Source organism: Sturnira hondurensis, unplaced genomic scaffold, assembly GCF_014824575.4.
Source record: "Sturnira hondurensis isolate 20B ecotype Veracruz unplaced genomic scaffold, ASM1482457v3 Scaffold0006013, whole genome shotgun sequence".
NCBI classification, from domain to species: Eukaryota; Metazoa; Chordata; class Mammalia; order Chiroptera; family Phyllostomidae; genus Sturnira; species Sturnira hondurensis.
The window spans coordinates 373898-399825 of NW_028078644.1; the positions used below are offsets into that span (position 1 = coordinate 373898).

The 25928-nt window shown below is 48.7% G+C and overlaps 1 protein-coding gene across 11 annotated transcripts in view; it reads right to left on the reverse strand.

Moving 5' to 3' along the window:
- Positions 1 to 3621: 3621 nt before the first annotated feature.
- The window catches only part of PTPN3 (protein tyrosine phosphatase non-receptor type 3), a 103857-nt gene continuing 81550 nt past the window's right edge, over positions 3622 to 25928 (reverse strand). For 10 of the 11 annotated variants that reach the window (XM_037047564.1, XM_037047565.1, XM_037047567.1 and 7 more), the window contains 8 exons: positions 19363 to 19453; positions 19017 to 19078; positions 16727 to 16873; positions 10560 to 10688; positions 9526 to 9671; positions 8885 to 9020; positions 6150 to 7192; positions 3622 to 6117 (listed from right to left, as the gene is read on the reverse strand). In XM_037047564.1, coding sequence (XP_036903459.1) covers positions 7115 to 7192; positions 8885 to 9020; positions 9526 to 9671; positions 10560 to 10688; positions 16727 to 16873; positions 19017 to 19078; positions 19363 to 19453 — 789 coding nt within the window. In that variant the 3' untranslated portion in view covers positions 3622 to 6117; positions 6150 to 7114. Of the gene's footprint in view, positions 7193 to 8884; positions 9021 to 9525; positions 9672 to 10559; positions 10689 to 16726; positions 16874 to 19016; positions 19079 to 19362; positions 19454 to 25928 lie in introns of all 11 variants that reach the window. The other variant, XM_037047562.1, reaches the window with a different exon arrangement.

A 25928-nucleotide genomic window follows, 5' to 3' on the forward strand; every position in this document is an offset into this window, starting at 1 on the left:
GCTGCTGTGGATCGAATTGTGTTGAAGCTCTAATCCCCACTGGGATGGTATTTAGAGGTGGAGCCTTTGCGAAGTACTTAGGTTCGGAAGAGGTCATGAGGTCACAAGGGTAGGGCCCCCGTGATGGGTTTGGTGACCTCAAGACGAGAAGGAAGAGACATTAGGGCTCACTTTCTCCACCACGTGAGGACACAGCAAGAAGGTGGCTGTCTGCAAGCCAGGGAGACAACTCTCACCAGAAACCGAACCTGTCAGCACTTGAACTTGGACTTCCCAGCTTCTAGAACTGTGAGGAATAAGTATCTGTTGTTTAAGGCCCCAGTGTATGGCATTTCATTACTGCAGCACGAGCAGACTAGGACAGCTGCATATTCACCCGTCAGGCTTTTTAATACCCAGGTTCGATTACAGAGATTGTCTGTAATGGATCAGACTGAAAACAGGATGGCATGAAAGGCACTCACTGCAGCCGATCGGGGTGCTCGGGGCCCAGAAGCACCTACACCATTTTCAGGAATAAACTTCCACGCTCAAACACAGCTGTGTGAGACTCCTCAGATTAGTTACCTGTGTGTCTGTAATGTTAGAATTCAGACCCAAAGAACAATCATGTTCCCCGCATCTGGTTTTCCTAGTCTGTGGCACCAACGCCCACCCAGTTGCTCAACCTAGAAACCGGCCCCACCCTGAGCTCCTCCCTCTGTGCACCCACAGTTATCCTCACTTCCTCCTCTTCAATGTCTAGGCTAAGACAGCTCACCTGGTCCTCATGGCCACCGTCCCTCCTCAGACCTCTGCCACTGCATCCCAACAGGTCTTCTTACCTGGCTCTGGGTTGGACAATGATGTTGGAAGCCCTGGGGTGGCCTCGGGAGAAATCCTGGGGCCTTTCTTGACCAGAGAGGAATCCAGAGGTTTAGGCCTTAACCAGCGAAGGATACACGGGTGGCCACAGATGAAGACTGACCTGTATAATTGGGGGGTGGGGAATGGGTAGGGACCTGGGGTTTCTAGAAGAGGTAAAGTTTGTGTTATCGGTCTACTCTGATTCCAGTGGTTCGTGTAGGTAGCAGATGGGTGCGGATCCTGTGTTAGACTTCAAGGAGCTGTGTTAGACTTCAAGATGGTGGCTCTGCCTTGCTGAAATGACACAGCTGCATTTACTCCTGTGTGCTGGGGCTTGAGAAAGGTACCGCCTTAGAAATCAGCCCTTCAGCAGATCCGAAGTCAAGGGATCTGCAGAAGAGGCTGCCGATGGTGCCCTAACAAGTATTCCCCCTTCTTCAGTAGTAAAGCCCCTAAATGTCGGCTAGGTAAAGTGCCATCCAGAATAAAGGCTGCATGCCCTAACTTCCTTTGCAGCCAAGTGGATCCACATGATTAAGTCATGGCTGTGCACAAACCTATGCAACTTCCAGGGATTATCCTTAAAGGAAGGGGCGGTCTTTCTCCCCTTTCCTCTTTCCAGCTGGAATATAGATGTGATGGGTGGAGCTGGAGCAGTCATTTTGGACTGAGGTGGAAGATGTACATGGAGGACAGTGAAGACACCAGATTGGAAAAACATGGATCCCAATGACCATGAAGCTACTGTACCAGGCCTGGACTCCTGTGTTTATCTGAGAGAGAAATAATTTGTTTTGCTTCAGCCACCTTTACTTTGGTTTTCAGATTCAAATTTTATACCCCAAAGTGAGTGAGATGCTGCAAATAACATCTAAAATGCAGCACTGGCTTAGTGGAGTTGGCAGGCCAGCGGACAGCAGGAATAGAACTGCCTGTTGCACAATGCCTGCACATCTGATGAGACTGTCATCTGCAGTAACTTGGATGACAGACCACATGCTGATGGGAGCCATGAAAATAGAGACGACGGAGGGAGGATGCAACACGTATGACCATTGCTCCTTGTTGCTTTTCACAAAGTCCCGTGAAAGAGACACGAGCCGGGGCTAGAGCCGACCAAACGCAGCGGAGATGGGGAGGGAGGATGCTGCTTCGATGAGGGGGGCACTGTTTGCAGCCTGAACTCAAGACCAAGGTTCTGAAGTACAGAAATGCTTCTGTTCGGCTGCTTTGTTCTCCAGCTTGCAGCTGATGGAACAGTGGCCTTGAAGTGGCAGCTTTAGCAGGGATGAGGCTGGGGGCGGCAAGCCATTTCAAGACTTCTCCGCAAACCAGGTAGTTCCGAAGATCGGATGAAGGGTGTTGCCTCAGAGAGGGGGAAAAGCCCAAAAGTTACAGGGCACAGACAGAAGGGGTGCTTCAGAGGACACATTATTGACGAAATGTTGGCCACTGAAATCAGGTAATGTTGCCTAAGGGGTCATTATCCTAGTCTCTAATTTGGGATATGTTTAAAATATTCTGTCATACACAATTTTAAAATACAAGACCATGTATAAACCAAGGGCACTGCCTTCCCACCGTAGCTGTCTTTTCAGATGCCCTTGGAGGAAGAGGCATAAGCAGAGCATGCAATGCCAGTCTAGACCAATCTTTAGCTGTGGGCACTGGATGAAATTCTACCAGCAAGGAAACCAAACGCTGAGGACCCCCGGAACTGCCCCAAGAGTAAGCAGCCTACAGGAGCTGTGATGTCCCCAAGGAGCCCTCCCCTTGCAGGTCCCATTTGGATTGGCCGATGGTCACCAGACAAGGAGTTCCGTCTAGAGCTGGGGTGGCTGTCGCGATTCCCGAGGGACTCGCGGGCGGGCCAGGGTCGTCTTCACTCTTCCTGCGTGGTGGCCTCTGACAGCCACTCAGGGTGGAATTTCCCATTCTCTCCACGTGAATTTCCAATGGCCGTTTGCCTCTTCCTACTGCACTACTGTTCACGGTTGTGCTGGGAGAAGGTAACTTCTGGAGTTCACAGGCCACGAGACCCCAAGAAGCCACCTGGAACTGATGGAGAGCACCCATCACCCAAAGGTGACTTTATCTTTAGCTTCATGCCCTACCTGCATGGGGTTCGGGTTTGCACATCTTGGGGAGAGTGGCCTCTACGTGAGGCAAGACAGGTGACCAAAGGGTCAAACTAGGGCAGGACCGCTACTTGCCCTTCAAGCACATTCTTTGTTTCTCAGAAACACTACTCCTGAATTTCCATTAGGCACATGGGCTCTTGGAAGAAAAACTACCTTTCCCAGATACCCTTGTAGTAGGTATGGCCCTGTGACTAAGATCTGACCAATGGAAGGTACAACATCCGGGAGAAGGGGTCTTGCATCTCCTCTCTCACTTTGCTCCATCCTGCTGGCTGTGAGAACGTGGCTGTAGCCACCATCCTGGACCTCGATGCAGAAAGTGCACACTGGGGATGGCAGAGCCACAAGCTGGAAAGAACCTGGGACCCAGGGACCCTGGAGCCACCGGGCAGCCTTGCACGATACAGGGTAAAGTGCCTTCTACTCTGTGTAACCTGTTGCTGTCTTGAGAGTCGAACCTAATTCTGATTTAGACTTGCCACCAGAGGGCAACACAGAGCCAGGTGCTGTGCATGGTCCTGCTCCTGGGGAGCAGTGTCCTCCAAGACTCAGTACTTATTAAAAGAAACCAAGCGAAATAAGAAAACACAGAAGGCAAGACAATTATTAGAATAAAAATGCCAACACACAACGCTAGTGTTGCATAGCTTGAATGTTTTTATGTGGATCAAACTGTTTTTGGTAGAGTCACTGGCAGAACAGATCTGAATGGAAAACATTCCAAATTTACAGAAAAAAATATTGCCGATCAGTAAGGATACTTTTCAAAACTATAGAACACAAATCCTTCGTTGCTCCAAACAGAATGTGAGTTATGAAGATGGCAGAGAGTCTGAGGTCAGAGTTTTGCCATCGTTACTGAGTCTGTCCTCAGTCTAGGATGGCAAGGATGGCGAGAATCAGAGGTGGCAAGCCCTATCTTTGCATTCAACGACACCAAGGCGTGAGGGACAATCTCTTGGGGACAAGTTACAGAAGTGAGACAGGTCTCTCTCCAGAAGCTATACAGCTTTCATTTAATTTCAAATCTCGGGCATACAGACTCCTAGAATGGCAAATGTTGAAAGAACCAAAGAACTCACCTAGTCCAGCCCAACCTCCCTACTTTCCACGCACGGACACTGAGGCAGAGGACAGCAGACCTGGCCTGAGTCTAGGTCGAAACCAAAGACCCGCCCCTTGTGATACTTCCCTGTTGACGCTGCCTCTTGGCGCTTCTGGAGGAGGCAGAGGCAGGCCTGCTGCGCACACTCAAACGGTCACTCCTGAGCAACAAAAACACGTCAAGTAGCAACAGAGCCGCGATACCATCTACCCTGAGCTGCAAGCATAGCTAGCTACAAATGACTGTGGTAGGAATCGAAAACCAACACAGGTTTGTAATCCATGCTCCCCTACCGCCCACATCACCCCAACCAAATGGAGTTAGGTACCTTTTTTTCTGGAAGGTCAGAACACCAAGTGCAGGTTCCAATGGGCGAACCAGAAGGGAACTCTCATTTGTTAATCAGTCAGCACACAGAGGCATCTAAATGAGATCTTTCAGAGAGCGCCAGAGCGCAGCATGCAAGTGTCTCCTCCGTTCATTCCCAGCCGAATTTCTCAGGCAAAATATTTACCCTGATTTTGATGTTCTTCACTTAGAACTAAAAAAAGGCTTCTGAAGTATAATTGCTTAAGTGTATAAGGTGGGAAAGCAGAAATCTCGAGTTACAGAATTTAATCGGTCGTATCTACAGCATTTACTTGCATATTTCTGCTCTTTTAGATGATTATCTCGTCTTGTTCGTCCCCGACATTTCATGGGTTTTGTTCCAGGGTACATATTCCGGGTCTGAAGTACTGTCTTGCAAGAGGCAGAAAAAGCTAGTTCAACCTTTGATAAGCTTCTTGGAAAATCATGTGATAACAACATTTCTGCAACCATATTAAACAATTAAAAAAAAACAATAAAATACGAATCTACAAACCCATTTAGACTTCTCAAGCTTTTTCCAGACAGGGCAGCAGCGCATTTTTATCAAACGGCAATGACTTGCTAAGTATTCTGATGGCATCTGAACTCACATCAGCTTTCCCTTCCCTTCTGCTCTTTTGTGGAGAGACCTTTTCTGAGTCCCGGTTGAGCAAAGGCACTGACTGGCATGATATTCCTTTGTGCTTCCGTTCTCTTCAGAAGAAAAACAATTTCCTCTTATGAAAGCCCACATGACTACTTCTGTTTCCTGGGTGTTTGGACTAATCACTGGTGAAATTAACTTTTCCAAGTAATTCATCCACAGCCGTGTCAGACTCCAGCTGATTGATGCAAATTCACACCAACAACGCTCTAGTTCGTCCTCATATTCAACTTCAAGCCCTCGGTTTTATTTCTCCTACTGTACAGATGAGGACGTAGGCATGGCGTTCTTAAGTGACCAGGCCGAGAGCGCGTTACTGGTGAGTGGTCCCAGGAACCAAAGTCCCTGCGGCTCATCTCTCCTCTTCCTCCTGCTGGCCGGGCAGAAATGCCGGCAAGGCCGGGGCTCAGGCGGTTACCTGTCCCACAGCACAAGGGTACAGCACTACAGAACACCTCTCTCCCGCCCCTGCCATTTAGCAGTACACTACTGGTGGGGAAAGATGGGCAGTGTGTGAGTAAATGTACTAGGTCTGGAGATCAAGGTCTTCATTCCCTTTGCAACCAGGAAACTACTCAGTGGTTTGCTGACATCAAAATGGACTCACTTCTGTGCACTGTAGTATGAGAGCATCCTTTTTTTTACAAATCCTGTTAGGAAACTGCCCTAGCTTCCTCTTCTGGATACATATAAAGCACTATTTAAACATGCCACATTTAAAGGGATTTTTGTAATTTATTTTCCTTAAATAATAATAATTTGCTACAATCTTGTCACAAATTTTTTAAAAAATTTAACACAGTGTTAACAAAGGCAGAATTCTTTAGGACAGTCAGAATCATGGTGCATTTAGAATAAATTAACATCAAATTGTATTTATATTCAGACAGTCTGATCCTCTCCTTTGAAATGAAACGGAGACCACTGTAACCGAGGGTGAATACGCACATTTGTTCTTTATAGAAACGCCACTGTCATTTGAATCAGGTCAGGAATCCTGAGAACATCAGCTGTGGGCACACACACACTGACCCACACACACTGACCCGCACCCACGGACAGCCCTCCAGAAGCTGGGTTTCCCACGGTTCAATGCCTAGAAGATCTTTCCTCAGCAGGGCCAAAGATTCTGAACAGTCAGATGATATCCCATCTCCCCTCAGGAAAATCGTAATGTTTCAAGTGTAAGAGCGCGAAGTAGCAGCAATCCATGTAGTAGATTCAGTAGTCGATGGTTCCAGGCTTGGGCGCTGAGCGCACAGCGAGAGGCAGCGAGGCGGCCAGCCGAGCGGCACCTGTTCTCAGTCTCAATTCAAAACACACCCGAACCTACGTTACTAACCCAGTTCAGGCACCGCGTGTCGATCTGAAGAGGGTCATGAATGCAGGCAGACAGTGGGGGGTTTCGGACACGATCGGCAGGGGCAGATGGGAAAAAAGAAGGGAGGGCAGAAAAGGGGCTGCTCCTCCTTCAGCTGGAAAGCCCACCCCCCTGAGTTTGGTACGTTCATCAGGATTCCTCAGCAGTGGGGCAGGTGACTGCTAACTATTCCAGCTCGGTCTAGAAGCACATGGAAAGCTTGGCTCGTAGAGTCCTGTACACATATATATACAAAGCATCCACACAACTTGGAATTGCCCCACCATCTTATTTCTGGGAGGTCAACTGCGCCTCTGGCGTCCCCTCTCAACTGCCCAAGGATGGTTTACAGGACCACGGTGATGTCTAGGGAGGAAGGCATTAGGACAGGCCCTGACTGGAATCCCCTTTTCTGCATTTCTCTCGGGACGAACAATGGGCCTAAACAACGCTATCACTGCATGCGTATCTACACGGTTCCTATGTACACGATACCTTTTCAAAGAGATTTAAAGTGCCTGGGCTCAAATGCGCCCTGTCCTTCCCCACACCACAGTCTACAGATTCCTCTTGCTGCTTCCAGAGAGAAGGTCTGTCCATAAGGAGGATGCCCTTGGAAAGAGGAATGAACATTTTCACAGTTGTCTTTAACTGGGATCCAGCACTTGGACTAAGCCTTCTTCATAAACACGAAGAATCGCTTCGCAGACAAACTTGTACTGGCTCTGCGAAGAAAAGAAAGCAGCCCCGTTAAGGTTACATCACACCATACGCATAGTCATTGAAGAAGTCCCCTCTGAACTCCAGCTCAGGGCCAGGCCAGGCGACACCTTGCACTACACACCACGGGAACAGAGTGGAGAAGATGTACCCGAGAACCCACTGTTGCTGTAAGATGAGGGTGGGAGCTGTTCCCAGAGAGGGGCGGGCGGAGTGTCACGGAATCCCGGCAGAGGGAGGGACTGGCTGTCTGTGGGAGTCAGGGTGGGGGTGGCCACTCCAGGGGAAGCTTTGAAGACAGTGACCCGTCCTGAGAAGTGCGGTCAGGGCTCACAGTCCTTGTCCAGAACACCGGGGCACGGGAGGACAGGCCGCACAGGTGGACCAGGACCAGGTCACGTGGGGCCTTACACTGGGGAATTTGGATTTTTGTCTTAAAGAAGAGCCACTGGGCCCTGGCTGGGTAGCTCAGTTGGTTAGAGCATCGCCCTGCTATGCCAAGGATGTGGAATAACAAATCGATGTTTCTCTCTTCCTTCCTCTCTCTCTCAACTCAATAAATTGAAAAAAAATTTTAAAAAGAAAAGCCACTGAAAGGTGCTCTGCAGAATATGGTTCTTTATATTAACAAACCCCATTTCAGTGATGTGCACAGGCTGCGAGGAAGCATTTAGACTGAGCTTCACTAGCTGGTTCGTCATGACCAAAATGATGAACTTGAAAACTTTTAAGCCAGCAAGGAGGTCTTCCACACCTCAAAACAGGGTAGAAAATAGCCTTAATCCCCTGATTTCCCCCTTTAACCAGACTTTCTGGGTACAAATGAATATAAAACTGTTAAGAGCTCAGAATTTTTAGAGAAATCGTATAAACTGCCCACGGGCCTATGAGGATACAACACAGAACTCCACTCCTTCCTTTGTTAACGCCCTCTAGGGGTTTTTCTGCAGAGGCCGCCCCTCCAGAAGGCCTTCCCTGACTTTCCAAAGCCGGCTTTTGATTGGCTCCCACTGAGTTCTTAGCTATCCCTTGGCTTCCCGTAGTGCTGCTGAGATTTGTAATAGACTAACCCAGCTCTCCTACCATATACACGAGCTCGGGTCTCTGCGTTTGTGCAATTATCCGATTACCTGAATAAATAAGGAATGGTCCGTTTTTGCAGATGGGGAAACTGAGGCTGGGAGAGAGGTAAGAGATTATTCAAAGGCTGCCCAGTGGGGGAGCCTGGATCATGGTCCCCTATCACCTTTCTGGTAGATCTGGGGCAAAACCACAAGAGCTCCTCTTCAGGACACGGGCAGGGTCAGGGACCCAAGTGTGACAGGTGGGAGAAAGCACGCAGGAAGGGTGGGTGGGGCCGTGCGAAAAAGGCAGCGGGGTGAACCCCTTGGGTGGCCTTACTTTACCTCTCATGGACAAATGATGGGCCAGTGGTCGACAGTGCAGAATGCGACCAGGGCTGCTTCCCAGCCGAGTGGCTGGCAGGAAGCAAGTTGTGCAGGCAGCTAAAGGCTGCCAGATGCAGTGGGCTGCGGAGTAGTTCGGCCTGTCAAGCTCTGACTGTGGGCAAGTGACTCAGTCCCCTCAAGCCTCGGTCACCTGTCCTGGAAAGCCCTTGGCACAGGCCTGGCCCAGGGCATGTGCCCAAGGGAAGCATTAGCCACTGCAATTATTCTTATTATTGGATTTCCACTCACTGATGTCTGCACCATCATGGCGCGCTGGTCTCGCATTTTCCGGACAATATCCAGCGGGTAAACAGGCAGGTTCCTCTCAATCAGGCACATGGCTGTTTCCATGGTGACCAAGACACCAGTTCGACCTATTCCAGCGCTGGAGGCGGGGAAGGTGGAGAGAAGAGCAGAGACTTGGGATGTGGTCAGTCAGCATTTCTGCACAGCCCAGCTCGACTCCTCCCCAGTTCCCACATTTACCCAGACTTCCTCCCCTGACCTTCACTCGTACAAAATGCACACGGAGGGCAGAAAAATCCTCTCCTCTGATAGCCTGAGGCTGGGGGCTTAAAAGTCTAAGGAAAGAAACCCACCTTTAAGTACAAACTCCACCCCCCCATTTTATTTACATCCTCGGGGGAAGGCCGGTTGCCTCAGGGCAGGTGGGGGGGTGAGAGAGGGACTTTCTTCCTCAACTCTGCACTGAACTCAGGAAGTTCACGCTTTCATAAAGCCCTGAATCCTTTGTCACAGCAGAGAAACAGAGCCTTGTAAAAGCACTGCCCAGTCTTGTGGGACTCGGGTGGACTTGACGTCTGCCATCATTCTCTAGGCCAAGGAGTGGGGACGGAAGCAACCAACACCCCGAACCAACAGGCCGGTACCTGCAGTGCACGAGGACTGGCTCGGCGTCCACCCTCAGGGACCTCACGTAGCTTACGAATTCCAGGAAGTCCGAGGAGTCATCGGGCACGCCGTGGTCAGGCCACGCGACGTACTGGAGGTGCGTCACCGTGTGCTCTTCTCCGGTCTGCGGGCCAGGCGGGCGGGGCTCAGGCAACCCAGACAGTGGGCGGGGAAACCCAGCCCCGCTGCAGCCAGGAGCTGCTGCGCAGACCGCTTCTGCCCACTGTGCACAGCCCTGCCGGGCCGGCCAACTCCCACCTAGGCTCCTCACCTCTCCCACACCCGCTCTCTAAGCTCAGCCCAGGCCACACCCCCCCACCCCCCCACCGCCATGGGCTGCTTCTCCACTTCTGCCCACAGGGAGCTCCTTCCTTTTGCTCCTACTGCCTTTGCCATTAGGGCCACATACAGTAAGTAGCTCTTTTTCCTTTTTTTTCGGTAATGGGCAAAATTTATATAACACGAAGTTTACCAGTACTGAGTGTACAACTCAGTGGTTTTAAGCACATTCACAGTGTTGTACATCAGCCACCACTATTTACCCCTTAAACATTAACCCTTCATTCCCTCCTCTCCACGGCCCGGGCAACCACCATTCTTTTTGTCTCCAAGACCTTCACTACTCCAGGCGCTTCATGTAAGGGAATTATACAGTATTTGTCCTTTAGTGTCTGGCTTCTTTCACTTAGCATAATGTCCTCAAGGTTCGCCCATGTTGTAGGAAGCGTTGGAATTTCCTCCCCTTTTAAGGCTGAATAACATTCCATCGTATGACTACACCCCATTCAGTTTATCCGTTCACCCCTCCATGGACGTGGGCCGGTCCCCCCTGTTGGCTACTGTGAACAGTGCTGTTGGGAACATGAGCTCCACTTTTACTGAAATGCTCACCAGGTGAGAACATGGAGCAGACTGGGAAGGCAGCTCTACAGGGACCACTGAGGATGCTGACTGAGTGCCGGCTTCTAAACGGCGCCCTCCCCAGGCCACTCGCTGCCAGGGGGCTGCTCACCTTGGTGTTGGTGACCAGAATTTCTCGGAACACATAGGCAATGGTGCAGTCCTCCGACTGGCAGCGGATGTGAAAGTTGCCATGCTCCGCGACGTCGGGGGGATCGGGCCAGTACTGGTGACATTTGGTCTGCAAGGGAACCCCCAGGTATGAGCTAACTTCCACTGTGGGGCGGTGCACAGGAGCAGGCAACTGGACAGATGGGCTGGGCATTTGACCAGGACCCTGGCACTCACACCGGGTTCTCCTGCTTCGAGAAAAGGAACTCACGAGGGCCTGACTTGCTCTGTGTCCATTCCAAGGGGACAGAGGAATGCACCTTCCTCTTACGGAGCATGGGCTGGGGCTTGGCTGGCCAGGAGCCGGGCCACAGCTCACAATCCAGTCTGGGGCTGGAAGCTAGAGGATGAGTATGGAGACTTACCTTCTTCATCACCAGGCCCTGGACTTAGGAGCGACCTGTCCACCCCCACTGCCTCCACCCCCAGTCAAACCCACTCCAGTCTCTCAGGCCCCCTTCTCTGCTTTCAACACCCTCTTTCTGCCTCACTCCTCCCCCTACCCCAGAGGTAGAGGCCTCAAGGCACCATGGTAAAGAGCACACATTTGGGAGTCAGATAGGACTCTGTTGGAGTTAGTATGGCTTCGAACCTGCTACCTAACTGCTCTGATTTTCATATCCTTCACCTGAAAGATGGGGAGAGTGCCTGCCTCCCTGTGGGGGAAGGATGGAGTCAACGGTGCCCATTATTACCGCTGGTACTCCGGGCCCCAGATCAGCTTGAGTAGGGATGATGAGGGATTCCATACAAATCCAATGAAAGAAATTCCTAAACCGAGAGGAACATCCCTTTGCATTTGAGCGGCAGCTCCTAGGCCTGCAAAATGGTTTCATATAGGGCTCATGAAGCTGATATTCCCAGACAACAGAGGAGGAAACCCCAGGCTCAGCGGGGTTAGGGGTCTCGGGCTGCTGTGGCTAACCTGCTGCTGGCAGATCCACCACCTCCCCACCTGCAAACTTTCCCATAGAGAGCACACTCCTGCTTCTGGCTGCGAAGCAAAATTCAGGGCAACCTGTCCATCTCATCATAGTTCTGCGTGTCAAAAATTTTGATTCACTCAAAATATTTTTTTCTCTAAGCCTACAGTTGCATCAAATGTAAAAATTACATTTGTTTACAGCTGGAAGAGGGTATGGAAACATGGAAACAGCTTTTCAATTCTTATTTTCAAATGTCACAGTTTGAACTTAACAATTTGAAATCAAAGCATGCTGCTGGGAAGTCAGAGTTAGAATTTACTTGTAAACCTTAAGCCTGGGCATTTGGTCAGTAGCCATTTCCTGACTTTGCTTAGACACGAAGGGGCTGCTGTCCGCAGAACCCAAGGCAGAGCCGACACCCACCACCTACCTATGCCCCCTCTTCTGCGAGGGGGCTGCAGGGCTCTGCTGCAGGCTGCCAAGGGTCCTGCCCACAAAACAACCGATGGGAAGCTATCTTCTGAACTGACCAGCCCATGCGCAGCAGAGCCGCAAATGCCTGTTTCTAGAGACTTGCAGGGCATCTGACCGGAACTGGCCTCTCCCTTTACCACTTGCGTCAGATTTGGATCTTAGGTTTCCTTGGAGCTGAAAGCACTGGGGGAAGAGGACGAAGTCTGTGGAAGTCCTGGGTTTCAACCCTGGGGGTAAGTCCCAGGAACCACCTGTGTGATTACGACCCAGTTACTTCATGTCTCTGAGCGGCAGGTGCCACGTTCATGTGGTTGCCGAGGGGAGGGATGACGCTCAAGCCCGCTGTTTTGAACAGTACACATAAGCACAAAGCAGTACTTTTTATGGACATTTTAAAAAAGATATTATTCATGCATTTTTAGAGAGAGGAGAAGGCAGAGAGGAAGAGAGGGAGAGAAAGATTGATATGCAAGAAAAACACCAGCTACCTCTTGCACACCCCCAACCAGGGACCTGGCCCACAAGCCAGGCATGTGCCCTGACTGGAAATTGAACCAGAGACCTTTCAGTTCCCAGGCCAGTGCTCAACCCAATGAGCTACATCAGCCAAGGCTCAAAACAACTATTATTGGCTCTATTTTGCATACAAGTAAACTGAAGCTCCCAGAGGAAATAAACTGGTGTCAGGTGACACATGTATTGGGGCATATATGGATGTAAACACTCATTCCACACCGCCCACCCCCCCGCAAGAAATACCCTCGATGGAAGGTGAGGAAATGACTTGCAGTTGGAAAGCTATACCTCTACCATTCTACGTCCTTTATGAGGACATCATGAACCTGAAGGGAGAACACAATAAAAAAACATTTGGGGTAGAAAAGAAAAAAGGAGAACTCAAAGCAGTGGGAGTGTCTCCGAGACCACGGGGTGCAGCCAGGCTGTGGAGGACCCTCTCACTGGCAGACGTGATGGGGGACTCCGACTCCGACCAGCCACATAGCTGCGAGGGAGCCCACTCTGCTAAATGCGTAACATGGGGAAAACAAATGGGACCTGCTGAAGATGTCAACTGGCCTGTAGTGACTGACTCCTGACACCAGGAAGAACCAACTGCTGGATGCTGGCGAGGACCCGATGAGGGACCTCAGGGAGAAGGGCTGGGATCACCTGAGAGCTTGTAACAGGAGAGGGAGGAAACACGCAGCCCGGATTTTAATGGGAACAGGTCTCTAATAATCAGTAAACAAAAGGGGTGAGGTCCCAGGGCCGGAAGCGGGGAAGGGAATGCTGTGACCCATGGGAGAACCAGCCAGAATGGGCTCAGTTAGAGAGAAAGGGCTGGGAGACAAAGACACCGCTGGTTCACAGGGAGACCAGGGGAGCTCAGGTTCAGAGTGGCCACCAACAAAAGAGAGGAGGGGGATGTAACTGGGGCAGAGCAGGCGGGGCAGGGCCTGCGAGGGCCTCGGGAGGAAGTGAGGAATCCTGGGTGGAATAAAGGGCCTTTTCTGCTGGGCTGGGACGAGCAGAACCAGGGAGAGGCGGAGGGAGTGCAACCAGGGGCAGATCACCTGTCGCTAAGCATTCCTGCCTGAGGTTTCCCTTCCTCTGCGGGGAAGAATGACTTTACAGCCTGGAAGGGGAAGCCGACTTGAAAGGGGACAGAGAAGGCCACCACAGGCCCAGAGATGGCACCCAGCACCCTGCACGGGCTCGGGTGTCAGCTCTGAGGAACTGCATCATGAAATGAAAAACCTCATGACAGAGGAGAGCAGAACCTCTGTGGAGAGTTCCCGAGAAAACCTGGAGCATCGAGGCATCCAGAAGTAACATAATAGGTAGGCAAATACAACAGTTTTCCAGTGGGGAGACTGGTAGAATTGGGAAAGGACAAGGCAATAAACTTGATGTCTGTTATCTACGAAATACCAGAGTGGCCCCGGATCAGGGCCTGCAAAGTATGGGATGCCTGGTGGCGCACCGGGAGGGGACCAGGGCTGCATACGGCAGCACAGAACCAATGGTGAGACGACTTTTCCTCACGTGCACCATGGACAGTCTCAGCTCGGGTCCAGGATGGCTTTAATGTTACGGCCATAAAACTTGAACTCTCCTTTCAAGAGGAAGGGAGGGAGCCAATAAGCCACTTCAGCTCCAGAGCCTGGGAGGCAAGCGTATCTATTTAGAACTTAATAGCACTACCTTCTACTTATGACAAGGGATACTGATGCATCTTTTCAGGGAAGGGGAATATAGTCAATAATATTGTGGTAAGTTTACACAGTGATAAACGATTACTAGAATTAGTGGGGTTATTATGTTGTAAAGGTTTAAGCATGTCAAATTACTATATTGTAGTAAACATGTCAAATTACTATATTGAAACTAATAATAGCCAATGTAAGACCATATACCAACTACACTTAAATTAAAAAGTTTAAAAATGATGTATCATCCAAAGGAAGGTTATTAAAGCAAAAAAAAAAGTGAGTCAATTTAAAGAAAACCACTACAGTAAAATACATATAGTCTAGTCCCGGCAATAACTGCTAAGGTGGCACTTGAACTACTAATGATGGAAACGGCTCTGTGATATCTATTGCATACTGAGCACTCTCCCAAGAAGGCTGCCTGTACCAACTCATTCAGTTCCCCACCACTCCGCACCCTGGGTGGCATCGTTATTCCATTTCACAGGGAGGTTTTGCAGCTTTCCTAACTCTCACGGGAGGAGGCAGTGGAGCTGAGGTTTGAACTCAGGATGCATGGCCCTAAGTCTGCCTTCTCACCCACCACACCACAGAACGGGAGCCACAAGTGCTCCAGAGAGACAAAAAATGTCCCCAGGACTCCATGCCCTATTCAAAACAAGATTAGAAACATCACATAAGACAAAACACAAGCAAAAATTAAAAGCAGACAAAAACGAAACCTCTAGACCAGGAGCTCAGGTGATGCCACAGACCCACCACCTTGAGGTCTCAGCCAAGCCTCCGACAGCCTCTGAACTGGGGAGAGAAGATGGAGGAACGGCTCCCCGAAGAGTGCCCTCCATACCTCTGACTCCCAGGTCTCTACAGCCTCGTGAGGACCTTCCCAGTTTTTAACAGTGATGTATGTGAAGAGAGGAAACTCTGATGAAAACCGTGACAAGAAGCTAACAGTGATTGCCCACACAAAGAACGACAGGAGAGCTGCAAAGGGCACTCTGAATGCCAGGTCGGATGGCTGGTTCCTACCAGTGACGATGATAATGACAACGCAGATGACACACGCCACCAATTCTTTTGCTGGGCACCTGCCACCTGCAGTTCTCTAAGCTTCTTGTACATTGTCTCAGTCTTCACAGCCCTCCCAAGGTGGGCACTCTCGTCATCTCCATCGTCCACACAGGGAGCAGGTGGTCGGAGAGTTTAAGACACTTGCTCAAGAGGAACCATGCTTGGAACACAGGTCACTGGGCCTGAGCCTCGCCAGCGGGCGGTGCAAGGTTTCAAGGATCGAGGGCACGTGCACCATACAGGGAAACTGGCCTCATGGCAACTGAGACAAAGCCCAGAAAACGCCCACTGACCATAAGGCTCATGGAAGCTGCACCTGAATCCTCTCACAAGGCTAAGATCACTTTCAGACACCTGAAAGGACGCTGCACGGAAGGAGGGAGGCCTTGTTCTGTGTCTTCCAGGTGAGAAATGCAGGTGGGGTGAGCGTTCAAAGCAATGGGGATTTCACGCACTGTGAGGAGCAATTTTTAAAATACCAGGACTGAACACCTACTGGGGTGCTTCGCGGAGGTGGGGAGCACTCTGCCTGGACCACCACATGCAAAGGCCCTTTGGAATCTGTGGGGCTCTACCCATCAGTTAACGGAGTTCTTATTCTGCTCCTCCAGGTGAGAGGGCAGACTGGTCCCCTCAAACACACTATCCGTCCTGGTCCTGTGCACTGACTTTCAGCGGGGATCAATTTGGCATTCTGAGCTAGAAACCGACCGAGGAAAGGCCTGGGAGGAGATGGCACAAGGATCATCAAAGCAGGTGGCTCAACGTTAATTTATATTTGATTTTGGAATGTGCTTCTGAGTACGTGTTTCAGAATGACGCTACCCAGATGCAGGCACAAGGTGGGGCATTCGCCAGACAGGGATTGCTGCGTGCTGATTTCTGATGCAATCAGTGATCTGTTCCGGTGGAAAAGGCACGCCCCGCCGAGCACAGCATGGCGTCCATCACTCTCCTGACTAAGCCCCTCTTACCCCTTTTTGCAGTGGGTTTTGCGGCAACACAAGCAAACCCACTGCAAAAATGACAGAGGCTGTCATTTCTCCTACATTTTACTACCACCGTGAACCTGGCACCCACGCTGCTCTTCACAGGACCAGCACTTGCCCCGGTGGGTGAGGCCACAAGCCATGTGGGGGCTCTGGGCAGGCGAGGCAAGGGGAACTGCCAACAGTGGTTTGGAACCAGGAGCGGGAGGAGCTGTCCAGTCACCGTTGGGCTTGGGGAAGGCCAGCGTGTGGGCAGCAGGAGTGCTGAGCTTTTTCCCTCATTAGAGAAGTCCATCAGTAGCTCCTTACAGAAACCTGTGGGCCCTGGAGGGGCCAGGCTGGGTGACGTTCAAGACCCTTTGTCAGCTCCAAGAGTCGTGCCCACAGAGCACAGTGTGACATGCACACATTTGAATTGGAAATCAAGCCACTTACCCGCCCTCGCTCTGTGAGAGTCGTCAACATGACGATGAGCGGTAACTTCTGATCCCAGACGACCTGCCAAAACTGGGCGCAGGTGTGTGGCAGGGGTCCCTGAGCAGCAATGTACTTGTTCACAAGGTCAGCAGCAGGGACTTCCATCTGGCAAGAGATCGTTAAGGCCTTAGAGTCTGCGACTGACACAGGGCGGACAGGGAGGTGGATCTCGGACTCTTCCTGTTGGTAACTGACATCACTCCAGAATAATCCCTCTACCAATTTACGGCCAGTAAGAAAAATTTTTAAAAAGCTATTTTCAAAAACCCTTGAAATATCTGACAAGAGTGCGAGCATTGGATATTTAAGATAAAACTGTGATACCCAGTAGGTGATGATTAGAAATGTACCTAGAAGGTACCAGAAGAGTTTAAATAATCTTCACTGCCCTACCTAAAATCTAAGCGATGTTGGGCATCTGTATTTTCAGACAGAGTGCTGCCAGACGGGAGTGGGGGAGAAGGTGAAGGGACTGAGAAATGCAGACCGATGTTACAGAAGAGTCATGAGGATGTAAAGCACAGCACAGGGGTACAGTCAATACCGCGCTAACTATGTTCAGTACCCGGTGGGGACGGGAAATCCCAGGGGAACACTTTGTAAAGTCTATGGCTGCCTAACTGCTATGCTACACACCTGAAATTAACATTGAATGTAAAAAACAATTAAGACTAAAGCCCTAAAAAAATCCTAAACTATATGGGCTCATACCACCAACCACTGTTGCACTTGGTTCTCTGTGTGGCCACCGATGCTTGTTGTCACCAAGGTGATCAGTCCCACCTGCCCTGCCCCCCACCACCCTGGATTTACACATAAAGTGTATGTGCGTCAGATACACAACATGACGGTTTGATACACATTTGCATTGTGAAATGACGACCACAGTCCAGTTAATGAGCACATCCATCACCTCAGAGCTACCACTTGAGTGGATGAACGTTAGACGTTAACATGTTTCAGCTATGCCCAGGGTCTCTCTGCCATCCTGCTCTGCTTTCTCGTTCTACGAGGGAACATTCAGAACCTGCCAAGCGTAAGTCACTCACTCTCAGGCAGGAAGGGCAACGGAGGCACCGAACTCACGGTTTGGCGTGCTTGCTCAGTCACGGCGTTGGGGCTCCTGCCCCCCTCCCCCATCACTCGAAGAGGTAGCCCTGTGTGGCCTCACTGCCCCCACCAATTCTTTCTTTTTAATTTTTTCATTGAATTTATTGGGGTGACCCTGGTTAATAAAATTATACAGGTTCCAGGGGCACAGTTCTCTAACACATCATCTGTGTGCTGGGGGTTTACCGCCTCAAGTCAGGTGTCCCCACCACTTCTGATGCTCTGCTTTCAGGACCCCAGGACTGTTACCGTGAGGCTCAGTGAGTCAGCGAACCCCGCAGATGCTGGGCGATAAGTGGACTCACTGACCAGATGCATTTTTATCAGGGAAGCGCTTGCTGTTTTTCTGCAAGTTGAGAACTTAACTTGAGAAATCATCTGTGAACACATTTAGATGGCAAGTTGGCGAACTGTGACCTAAGGGCCAAATCTGACCACTGCTTTGTGAGCGAAGAGTGGTATTTTACATTTTTACTTAGTTTTAGTTTAAATGGTTGTGTAAGTACCCAAGTAATATTCTCAATTTTGCCTTCTGGCTTGCAAAGACCAAAATATTTACTATCTGGCTCTTGACAGAAAATCTCTGGTTTAGAGGAAAAAAACTGAGGTTCAGAGAAGTCCACTAAGTTGCCCAGGATGTATTTTCATAGTGAAATGAATGCTTTTTCTACAACGTGTGAAATGCTTCACCTTATCTTTTTGGATTCTATGCACATAGGTAGTTTTATTTTTCTTATTTTAGATGTGGTATACAGTAACAACGCAGGGGAAACACAGAGAGTTGCAAACATAGCGGGGGAAAAAACCCAAAACAAACAGCCAAATCCAAACCCAAACACCTGAATGCCGGCAGGTGAGGACAGGAGGCACGTGGACGATGGAGTCAAGAGACACGGAATCTGAGTCTTGGTCTCACCTTCTGTTAGCTCTGTGACTTTTCAAATTATTTACTCTCCCTGAACCTCAGTTTTGTCCTCTGTAAAATGAGACTACTCTGCCTTCCCTCACCGGCTGCTGTGCTGAAACAGGGGAGCAGACAGGAAAGCACCTCGTCAGCCGCAAAGCACCACACACGCCACGGTCATGACTGTTATAAGGACTGATGGGCTCTCAGCCATTACCCAGGGCCCCAACTTACGTTCACGTAGCTCGCATTAATGTAATCTTCACTTCCCTGCAATAATACCCGGGTGGTGTCATCTGTGGGGGAAAAAAACCTTCTGATCATTCCGAGCGTTATTTTTATCCTACCCAGTAAACAAGCGTTCAGTCCCCAGCCCCATCTGCAGTGCTCGCCTCATTAGCATAAACGCTATTCCCCAACTGTTCCGAGTCTGCCATGGCTGCAGTAAAGATGGTGGTGTTTACAGACACACTGAAAACCGTCCCAGAATACCAGACAGTTTGTTTTAAAAAGGGAAACATTATCTCAGTGTGTGTGTGGGGGTGGGGTGGGGGGGGAGGCAGTCATGCCGGATACTCACAAGGCAACACATCTTTATATCGGTTTTTGTCCAAATTTTGAGGCAGCTTTGCAACCGTGATGGCCAAACCTGGCTTCTTTCTGTAGAGTTGCTGTGTGATAAACAGAGAAGGAAAAGGCTATTGCAGAGAAATCAGCTACGAAGGGGGCATGAAAACATACTTTAACAGTAAAAGTTTGCCATGCATGGTACCAAAATATTAATGTTTCAAAGGGATCATGGGTCATATATTAAGAGAAAAATCCTCCCAATAAGAAATTCTACAATCCCTTCAGAAGCTAAGCTCTTCGATATCTTTTTTTTTTTTGCAAGAGGATCTTTGAGGGGGAATAAACTCTCTTCTGTCTGAATCACAGATAATGGATCACAGAAAGTAAAACCTCATCTCTATGACAATTATTTGACAAATGCTAAAAGCAAGTAAAGAAAAAAATTATGAGTCAAAGTAAGTGGAAATCATTTACATTAGTCTAAAAACATTTCCCTCCAATTCAGTGGAGTGAACCATATATATATATATATATATATTTTTTTTAGTATAAAATATGTAAAATATATTTTATACTTAAAAAATATATTTTTGCTTAAACACAAGAGCATTTCATTCATCATTTCTCAAGTATATTTCCATAGTAAAAGCATTTATTCCCATACAGTAAACTTCACATAAAGAGGTTTTCCCCGTGCATGCAATCACTAGCAAAAAATTCAACTGAGACCGTCTCTGCAGGCCTGCAAGACATATTAGCGCCCTTGCACAGCACCTGATGTGATTTTGACAATAGCTCTGTGAGATATTAATAGGATCTTTATTTTGCAAGTGCAGAGGCAGAGATTAAATGCTTAGATCACAAACTGCAGGCTGAACTCAAGGCTTGAGTTTTCTTTTTTCCCTCGGAACCACCTGACAGAGGCATGATGGACGTATGAGAGGTGGTCTCCACCTACTGTACACAACTCAGTGAGCTCGGGGATGTGTGAGCACACGCTGCCCCAGTGAAACCACTGCCCTCAAGGCCAAGGACAGGTCCCTCCTGTTCCCAAGTTTCCTCTCGCCCCCTTCAGCTGTCTTTCCTACACAACCATTCCTCTCACTTTGAACTGGAAAGTGAAATGCTATTCTCCTTGGGAAAGAAAAGAAACACTTTCTCCTTGAAAGAAGCTAATAGATACTACTTTAAAAAAGTTTCAAGGTGGAAGAAGTTTGGGAAATAACCAAACCCATCATATCTTGTACGTCCCTCCAAGAAGACAACTCCTGCAGTGCATAATCGTATTTAATTATGATTAGCTAAGCGTTTCTCAAGCTAATGTGGCCATGGAGAATCTCACATCTCACAAGAAGTGTTCTGGAAAATACTAGCATAATTTGAAGCCTGTTATTATACAGTGTCTAGTTCCCTGTGCCATTAAATATCCTAAGTATTCTCTATACACAATTTTTACTGTCTCAATAACTTACAGTTCCTCATAATTTATTTGAATTTTCACTCTCTTTTTATTAGGCTGTTTTTAATACTTTTTACTCTTATAAATTCCCCAAAAGAGAACTACTGCACCAAAGCATGTTTTGAAGGCTTTGATTCATATAACCAGGTTGCCCTAGGGGCATATGAGAATGCTTAGTTTAGCAGATTGTGGTCAGTAAAATCAACTAAAACGTGTTTGCAATTTGAATAGGAAGGTTGAACGTTATTTTGCCCCTTATGTTTCTGCAAATTTTATTATTATTTTTTGGCAAACCAGCCTCTGTTGGTTTTTCCTCTTATTAGTTCTTTATTATTATTATTAAACAAACAAGTTGCACAGAAATCACCAGGAGAGTACTAGTACAGAGATTTGGGGTAATGATAACTGTGTCATATCTTACACGTTTACCAAATGTTTGTAGAATTCCCATTCTTCCCTGAGCTCAGTTGCTGATCTTTATAATTTCAGTTCATAACAATCAAGTAGCCACTGGACAACTTCTTCAAATACCTGTGAACTCAGGGAGAATGGACTCTCCAAGCTCCTTCTAGAAAAAAACACCATGGTTTATTGGAGGTTTTGGTTTGATTCTGAAAGGAGGAAATTGTGGGAATCGAATTCCCCTAAATAACACCAGCTCTGATTAACTGCACGGAAGTGAAATCTAATTAAGCAAATACAATCCGTAAAGCGAAACTGGAAGTAAAAAGAAAATTTTTTTCAAATAATAAAAATGTAGATGTAATCGACTTGAGATGGTCTAGCAGAAAAGCACGGACCTATCAAAAGGCTTTAATCACAGTAAATATGTGAGTATCTCGGACGAATAACGATCTCTTGATAAGACTGTAGAACACTAAAAATAAAAAAAATACACGACTACAGCGGTGTTTAAAATGTTTTCCATGTGCACACCCAGGGCTCCACCTGACAGAAACGTACGAAGATAGATATCAGAGAAGTTTGTCTATAGGAAACTAATTTTTTATTACCAGAAAAATCTGGATATTTCCCAACAGGGAGGAAGGACTGCTGACTTAAACTATGGTACAGTCGTACCACAAAATTATATGCAATTAAAAAATTGACTAAAAGCACACATTTGGTAGGATCTCCATTTATCCATTTTTAAGTGAAAAGTGCAAGTTATAGAATAATATGTACAGTAGTAACCCCATAGTTGTATCCACATATAAAAATATATTTGCATGAGCATTGGAACAAGTATGGAACAATACCCACGAAATTATTTGTAAATTATAACAAAGAAGCTGAGGGAGATGGGGGCTAGGAGACCATTAATTTTACTTTGGCTATTTCTGAATTCCTTGAATTATTACAAGGTGAATTATTTTTTATATTCAAATGATTAAAGTGAAAGAAAGAGGTATAGAAAAATCTATATATAAAACTGAAAAATAGCCCTGGCTGGTATGGCTCAATGGATTAAGTGCTGGCCCGTGAACTGAAAGGTTGCTGGTTTGATTCCGTCAGGGTACGTGCCTGTGTTGCAGGCCAGGTCCTTAGCTGGGGGCCTGAGAGAGGCAACCCATCGATGTTTCCCTCCCTCTCTTTCCTCCTCCCTTCCCTTCTCTCTAAAAATAAATAGAATATTCTTTTAATTTGAAAAATACATTTTTAAAAACTTTATTTACTTATTTTTAGAGAGAAGGGAAGGGAGGGAGAAAGAGAGGAAGTGAAACATCAATGTGTGGTTGCCTCTAGCACACCCCATACTGGGGATATAGCCTGCAACCCAGGCTTGTGCCCCGACTGGGAATCAAACCGGTGATGCTTTGGTTTGCAAGCCTGTGCTCAATCCACTGAGCTACACCAGCCAGAGCAAAATAAAAAATTTTTTACAAAAAGCTGGGTGACTAAAGCTAAGATTCTGGGGGGCCTTTGGAAGGTTTGCAATACACTCGTATTTATGTCTGCCTTGCCAAGGCTAACACCGAATCACCCATCCACTGACGTGCTTCAGCCCTATCCGCACACTTATTTCCTGAAGGGGTTAAGGGCCGGTTTCCAAGTTCCTTTACTTTGCTGATGCTTCTCCAGACCCTGTGAGCTGCCCTGCAGGCTGGGTGTGAAAACAAGGCCCTGAGGAGGGGGTGCCGAGTGCAAAGTGACCTGTTGGAAACACGGATCTCTCCTTTCTGGAAGAGCCAGGAATGGAGGAAAAGGAGTCAAAGACATTAGTCAGAACTCAAGACAAGGCACTTTCAAGTGCTTGTTGGGAAAACACAATTTTCTTCGCTTAGTCCTGGGCTGACAGTGAGGCGGGGAGAGCAGACCCCTTACGTTCTGCCCTAGAATGAGAGCCATCAGGAGGCCGGAGACTGAGTCACAGCAACGGGAGTTTTGAGACTGCTTAGTTCCATTCAAAACCATGAATTTTCACGTCCTAAAAGGTTCTGTTCTCATCTTATCAGAGTGTAGTTTGAAGAAGCTGTGACACTAAGGTACGTTATAAAAAGCTTTGCTGACATGTCCGTGTCGCCAGCTCTGGCTGAATGTCGGCAGCTGGAACTGTGCCACGCGGTATGAGCAGGATGGGTGAGATGACACAGGGTTTTTTTTTTTTTTAGTGCCATGTAATATGGGAGAGAGGGTATCAGGAGATGACTCTGCTGTCAGACTTCTGGCCCAGCCGAAGACGTGAAATCTAGTCACGTCCCTCGGATGAGGGCTCCGGACACCCAGCTGGTCTCCAAGCAGGGCCCACAGCACTGCACCAATTGTACGATCCCATGAAGGTGACTTCCCACTGGAAATCTTGGAGGCTGAGAACCCGAGGGGGAAGACAAAGGGAAAGAAAGGAAAAAAAAAAGCAGGGGGGAGCACTTGAAGGGAAAATAGAAAAGGAGAGCAAAGAGTAGAAATAGATCCCTTTTCATGGCCTTGGCAATGACCCAGAGCCTACCGTAGGCAATGACTCAAAACACCCATTGACAGTCTGCTTCCCGGATCAAGCACTGTGGTCCCCACGAGGGCGGGTGCCTTGCTTGTTTTGATCACCACCCTAAACTGGAGGTCAGCACTGAGCCTGGCCCATAGTAGGTGCTTAATGGAAATTTGTAGCATTAAGGAATAATGGTACTTGCTGCTTTACACAAAGGATAGAAGGCACTTGAGTGAGGCATGACAAGAGGTGGCACAGAATCACATAAGCAAAGGGTGACCGATTTTTCACGAAGGCCCCAAGGGCCACTTCACAGTCACTGTCATTCACTACTCCTGAGCAGCTCACCGACACCAGGGACTCTCCCTCGCCCAGCAGGTACAGACTAGCTCGAGGGGACTTGGGGCCTCTCCCTACCTCGCCATAAAGGTCTGCTGAAATGACCTGACATTGTTGCTAGTAATTTGGGGACCTTCAATAGTATGGCTTTAAGTGCAGGATCCCAGAGGTGGCTGCCGTCCCTGGCCCACCGAGGTAGTCTCGTGGGGTCCCTTTCACAGATAAATGACGGTGGGCTGGGGCGGTACCTGCAATGTAAAGCCCTCACAGTGTGCTCCCTGTATTCTAAACACATCACAGAACATTTTCGCTCCTAAAAAAAAAAACAACAAAAAAGAAAAAACGGTTTGGAATATTTTTTAGGTGCCTACTTTTTTAAGGTGTGAGTTCTAACTCTGAAGGTACAATAATGGCCTTACCTAATTCCTACCTGTGTCAATTTAAACCTCTCATTAAGTCTTCCCTTCCCTTTGTCCTTCCAAACCAACTTTCACCACAACCACGGGAGCCAGGGAGTCAAGGAAAAAGAGGTCAGAAGAAGACTTCTGGACTTGGGTGGGGACAGAAGATGCCAGCGTGGGACGGCGGGGCTGAGTGTGACGTGGCCCTTGGTGGACCGAGTCCTGTGGCCACTGCTCTACCTCACCAGCTGGGAAGGGAGGAGACCTGTCCCTCATTTCCTATCAACCACATCCTGCAAGTCTCCAAAGAGGTCTTACTAGACAAGGAAGCTGTGAGTCACCTGGTCTTGGGTGAGGATGGGCACAGGGACCTCTGTGGGGAGACTGGAGCTCAGAGGACAAGGCAGCACTGTCACTTGGCGCTTACCCAGGGACACCTATGCTGAGTGCAGAGCCGTCTCCTGCCTTTGACAGACTGTGCGACTCAGGGAAAGCGTGGATGGAGCCACAAGTCATTCTCAGGAGAGAATGAAGCTGGGGCTGAATGGACGAGTCCCTTCAGGAAGGGAGTGTCCTGGAGGTGATAATGAACTTGAAGCTGTGTGAACCCCAGATCTTCTTCCTTTACGTGAGACCAGCGGAACGCCCTACCTTGGCTGAACAGAGAGTACTGGGCAGTCTGAGCCCGGTCACTAATGCTGCCGCATGGCTCACACCGGGCAGGTAAGCAGAGCGGCCGCTAGAGTGGAGGCCTCACGCTGGAGGTCAGGTGAAGAGCTGGTCACACTTGGCAATGGCGGGTTCTGACAACGTGTTCGACTTTTTAGCACAGATTCTAACCCTAGATCTCCCTCACCAGTGTGATGCTGGACAAGCCCCCTCGCCTCGGAGCCTCATTTCCCCCATCTCTGAAGGAGTGGCCCCGGTCATTCCGGCCGTATCTCTTTCACAGAACTGCTGCGAGAGTCAGCAGAGACAACATGTGTGAAACACACTCAGCGGATTCCAAGTGCCACAGAAATGCTAACTATTAAGTGGGATTTTGTTACAGCTGGGACCAAATGCTTTCTAGAACACATTCGTAATTGTTTATCAAAAGTCACAGGAGGAGCGGGGAAATCCCCTGAATGAAAATGAGCCTCAAAGGGAGCTGTGCCGAAAACCGGCTTGTCACCACGGGCCATCACGGCCCGGCGTCCCCCGCTGGGCCCTCTGTGTGGTGTAGGGGGTAGAGTGCGGAGTGTGGGCGTCTGCTTGGAGCCAGCCACCGCTTCCTGCCCCTGCGATGTTGCCCCATCAGCCAAGCCACCCACCTGCCAACAGCACTGGGAGAGCACGTGGAGAACCGGAACTTGAGACGCCCTGGGTGCCAACCCCAACGTGACATGACCGCTTTCTGTGCGGAGACGGGGCATGTTGTGGAGACCCTTGGAGCCTCTGTTTACAAATAA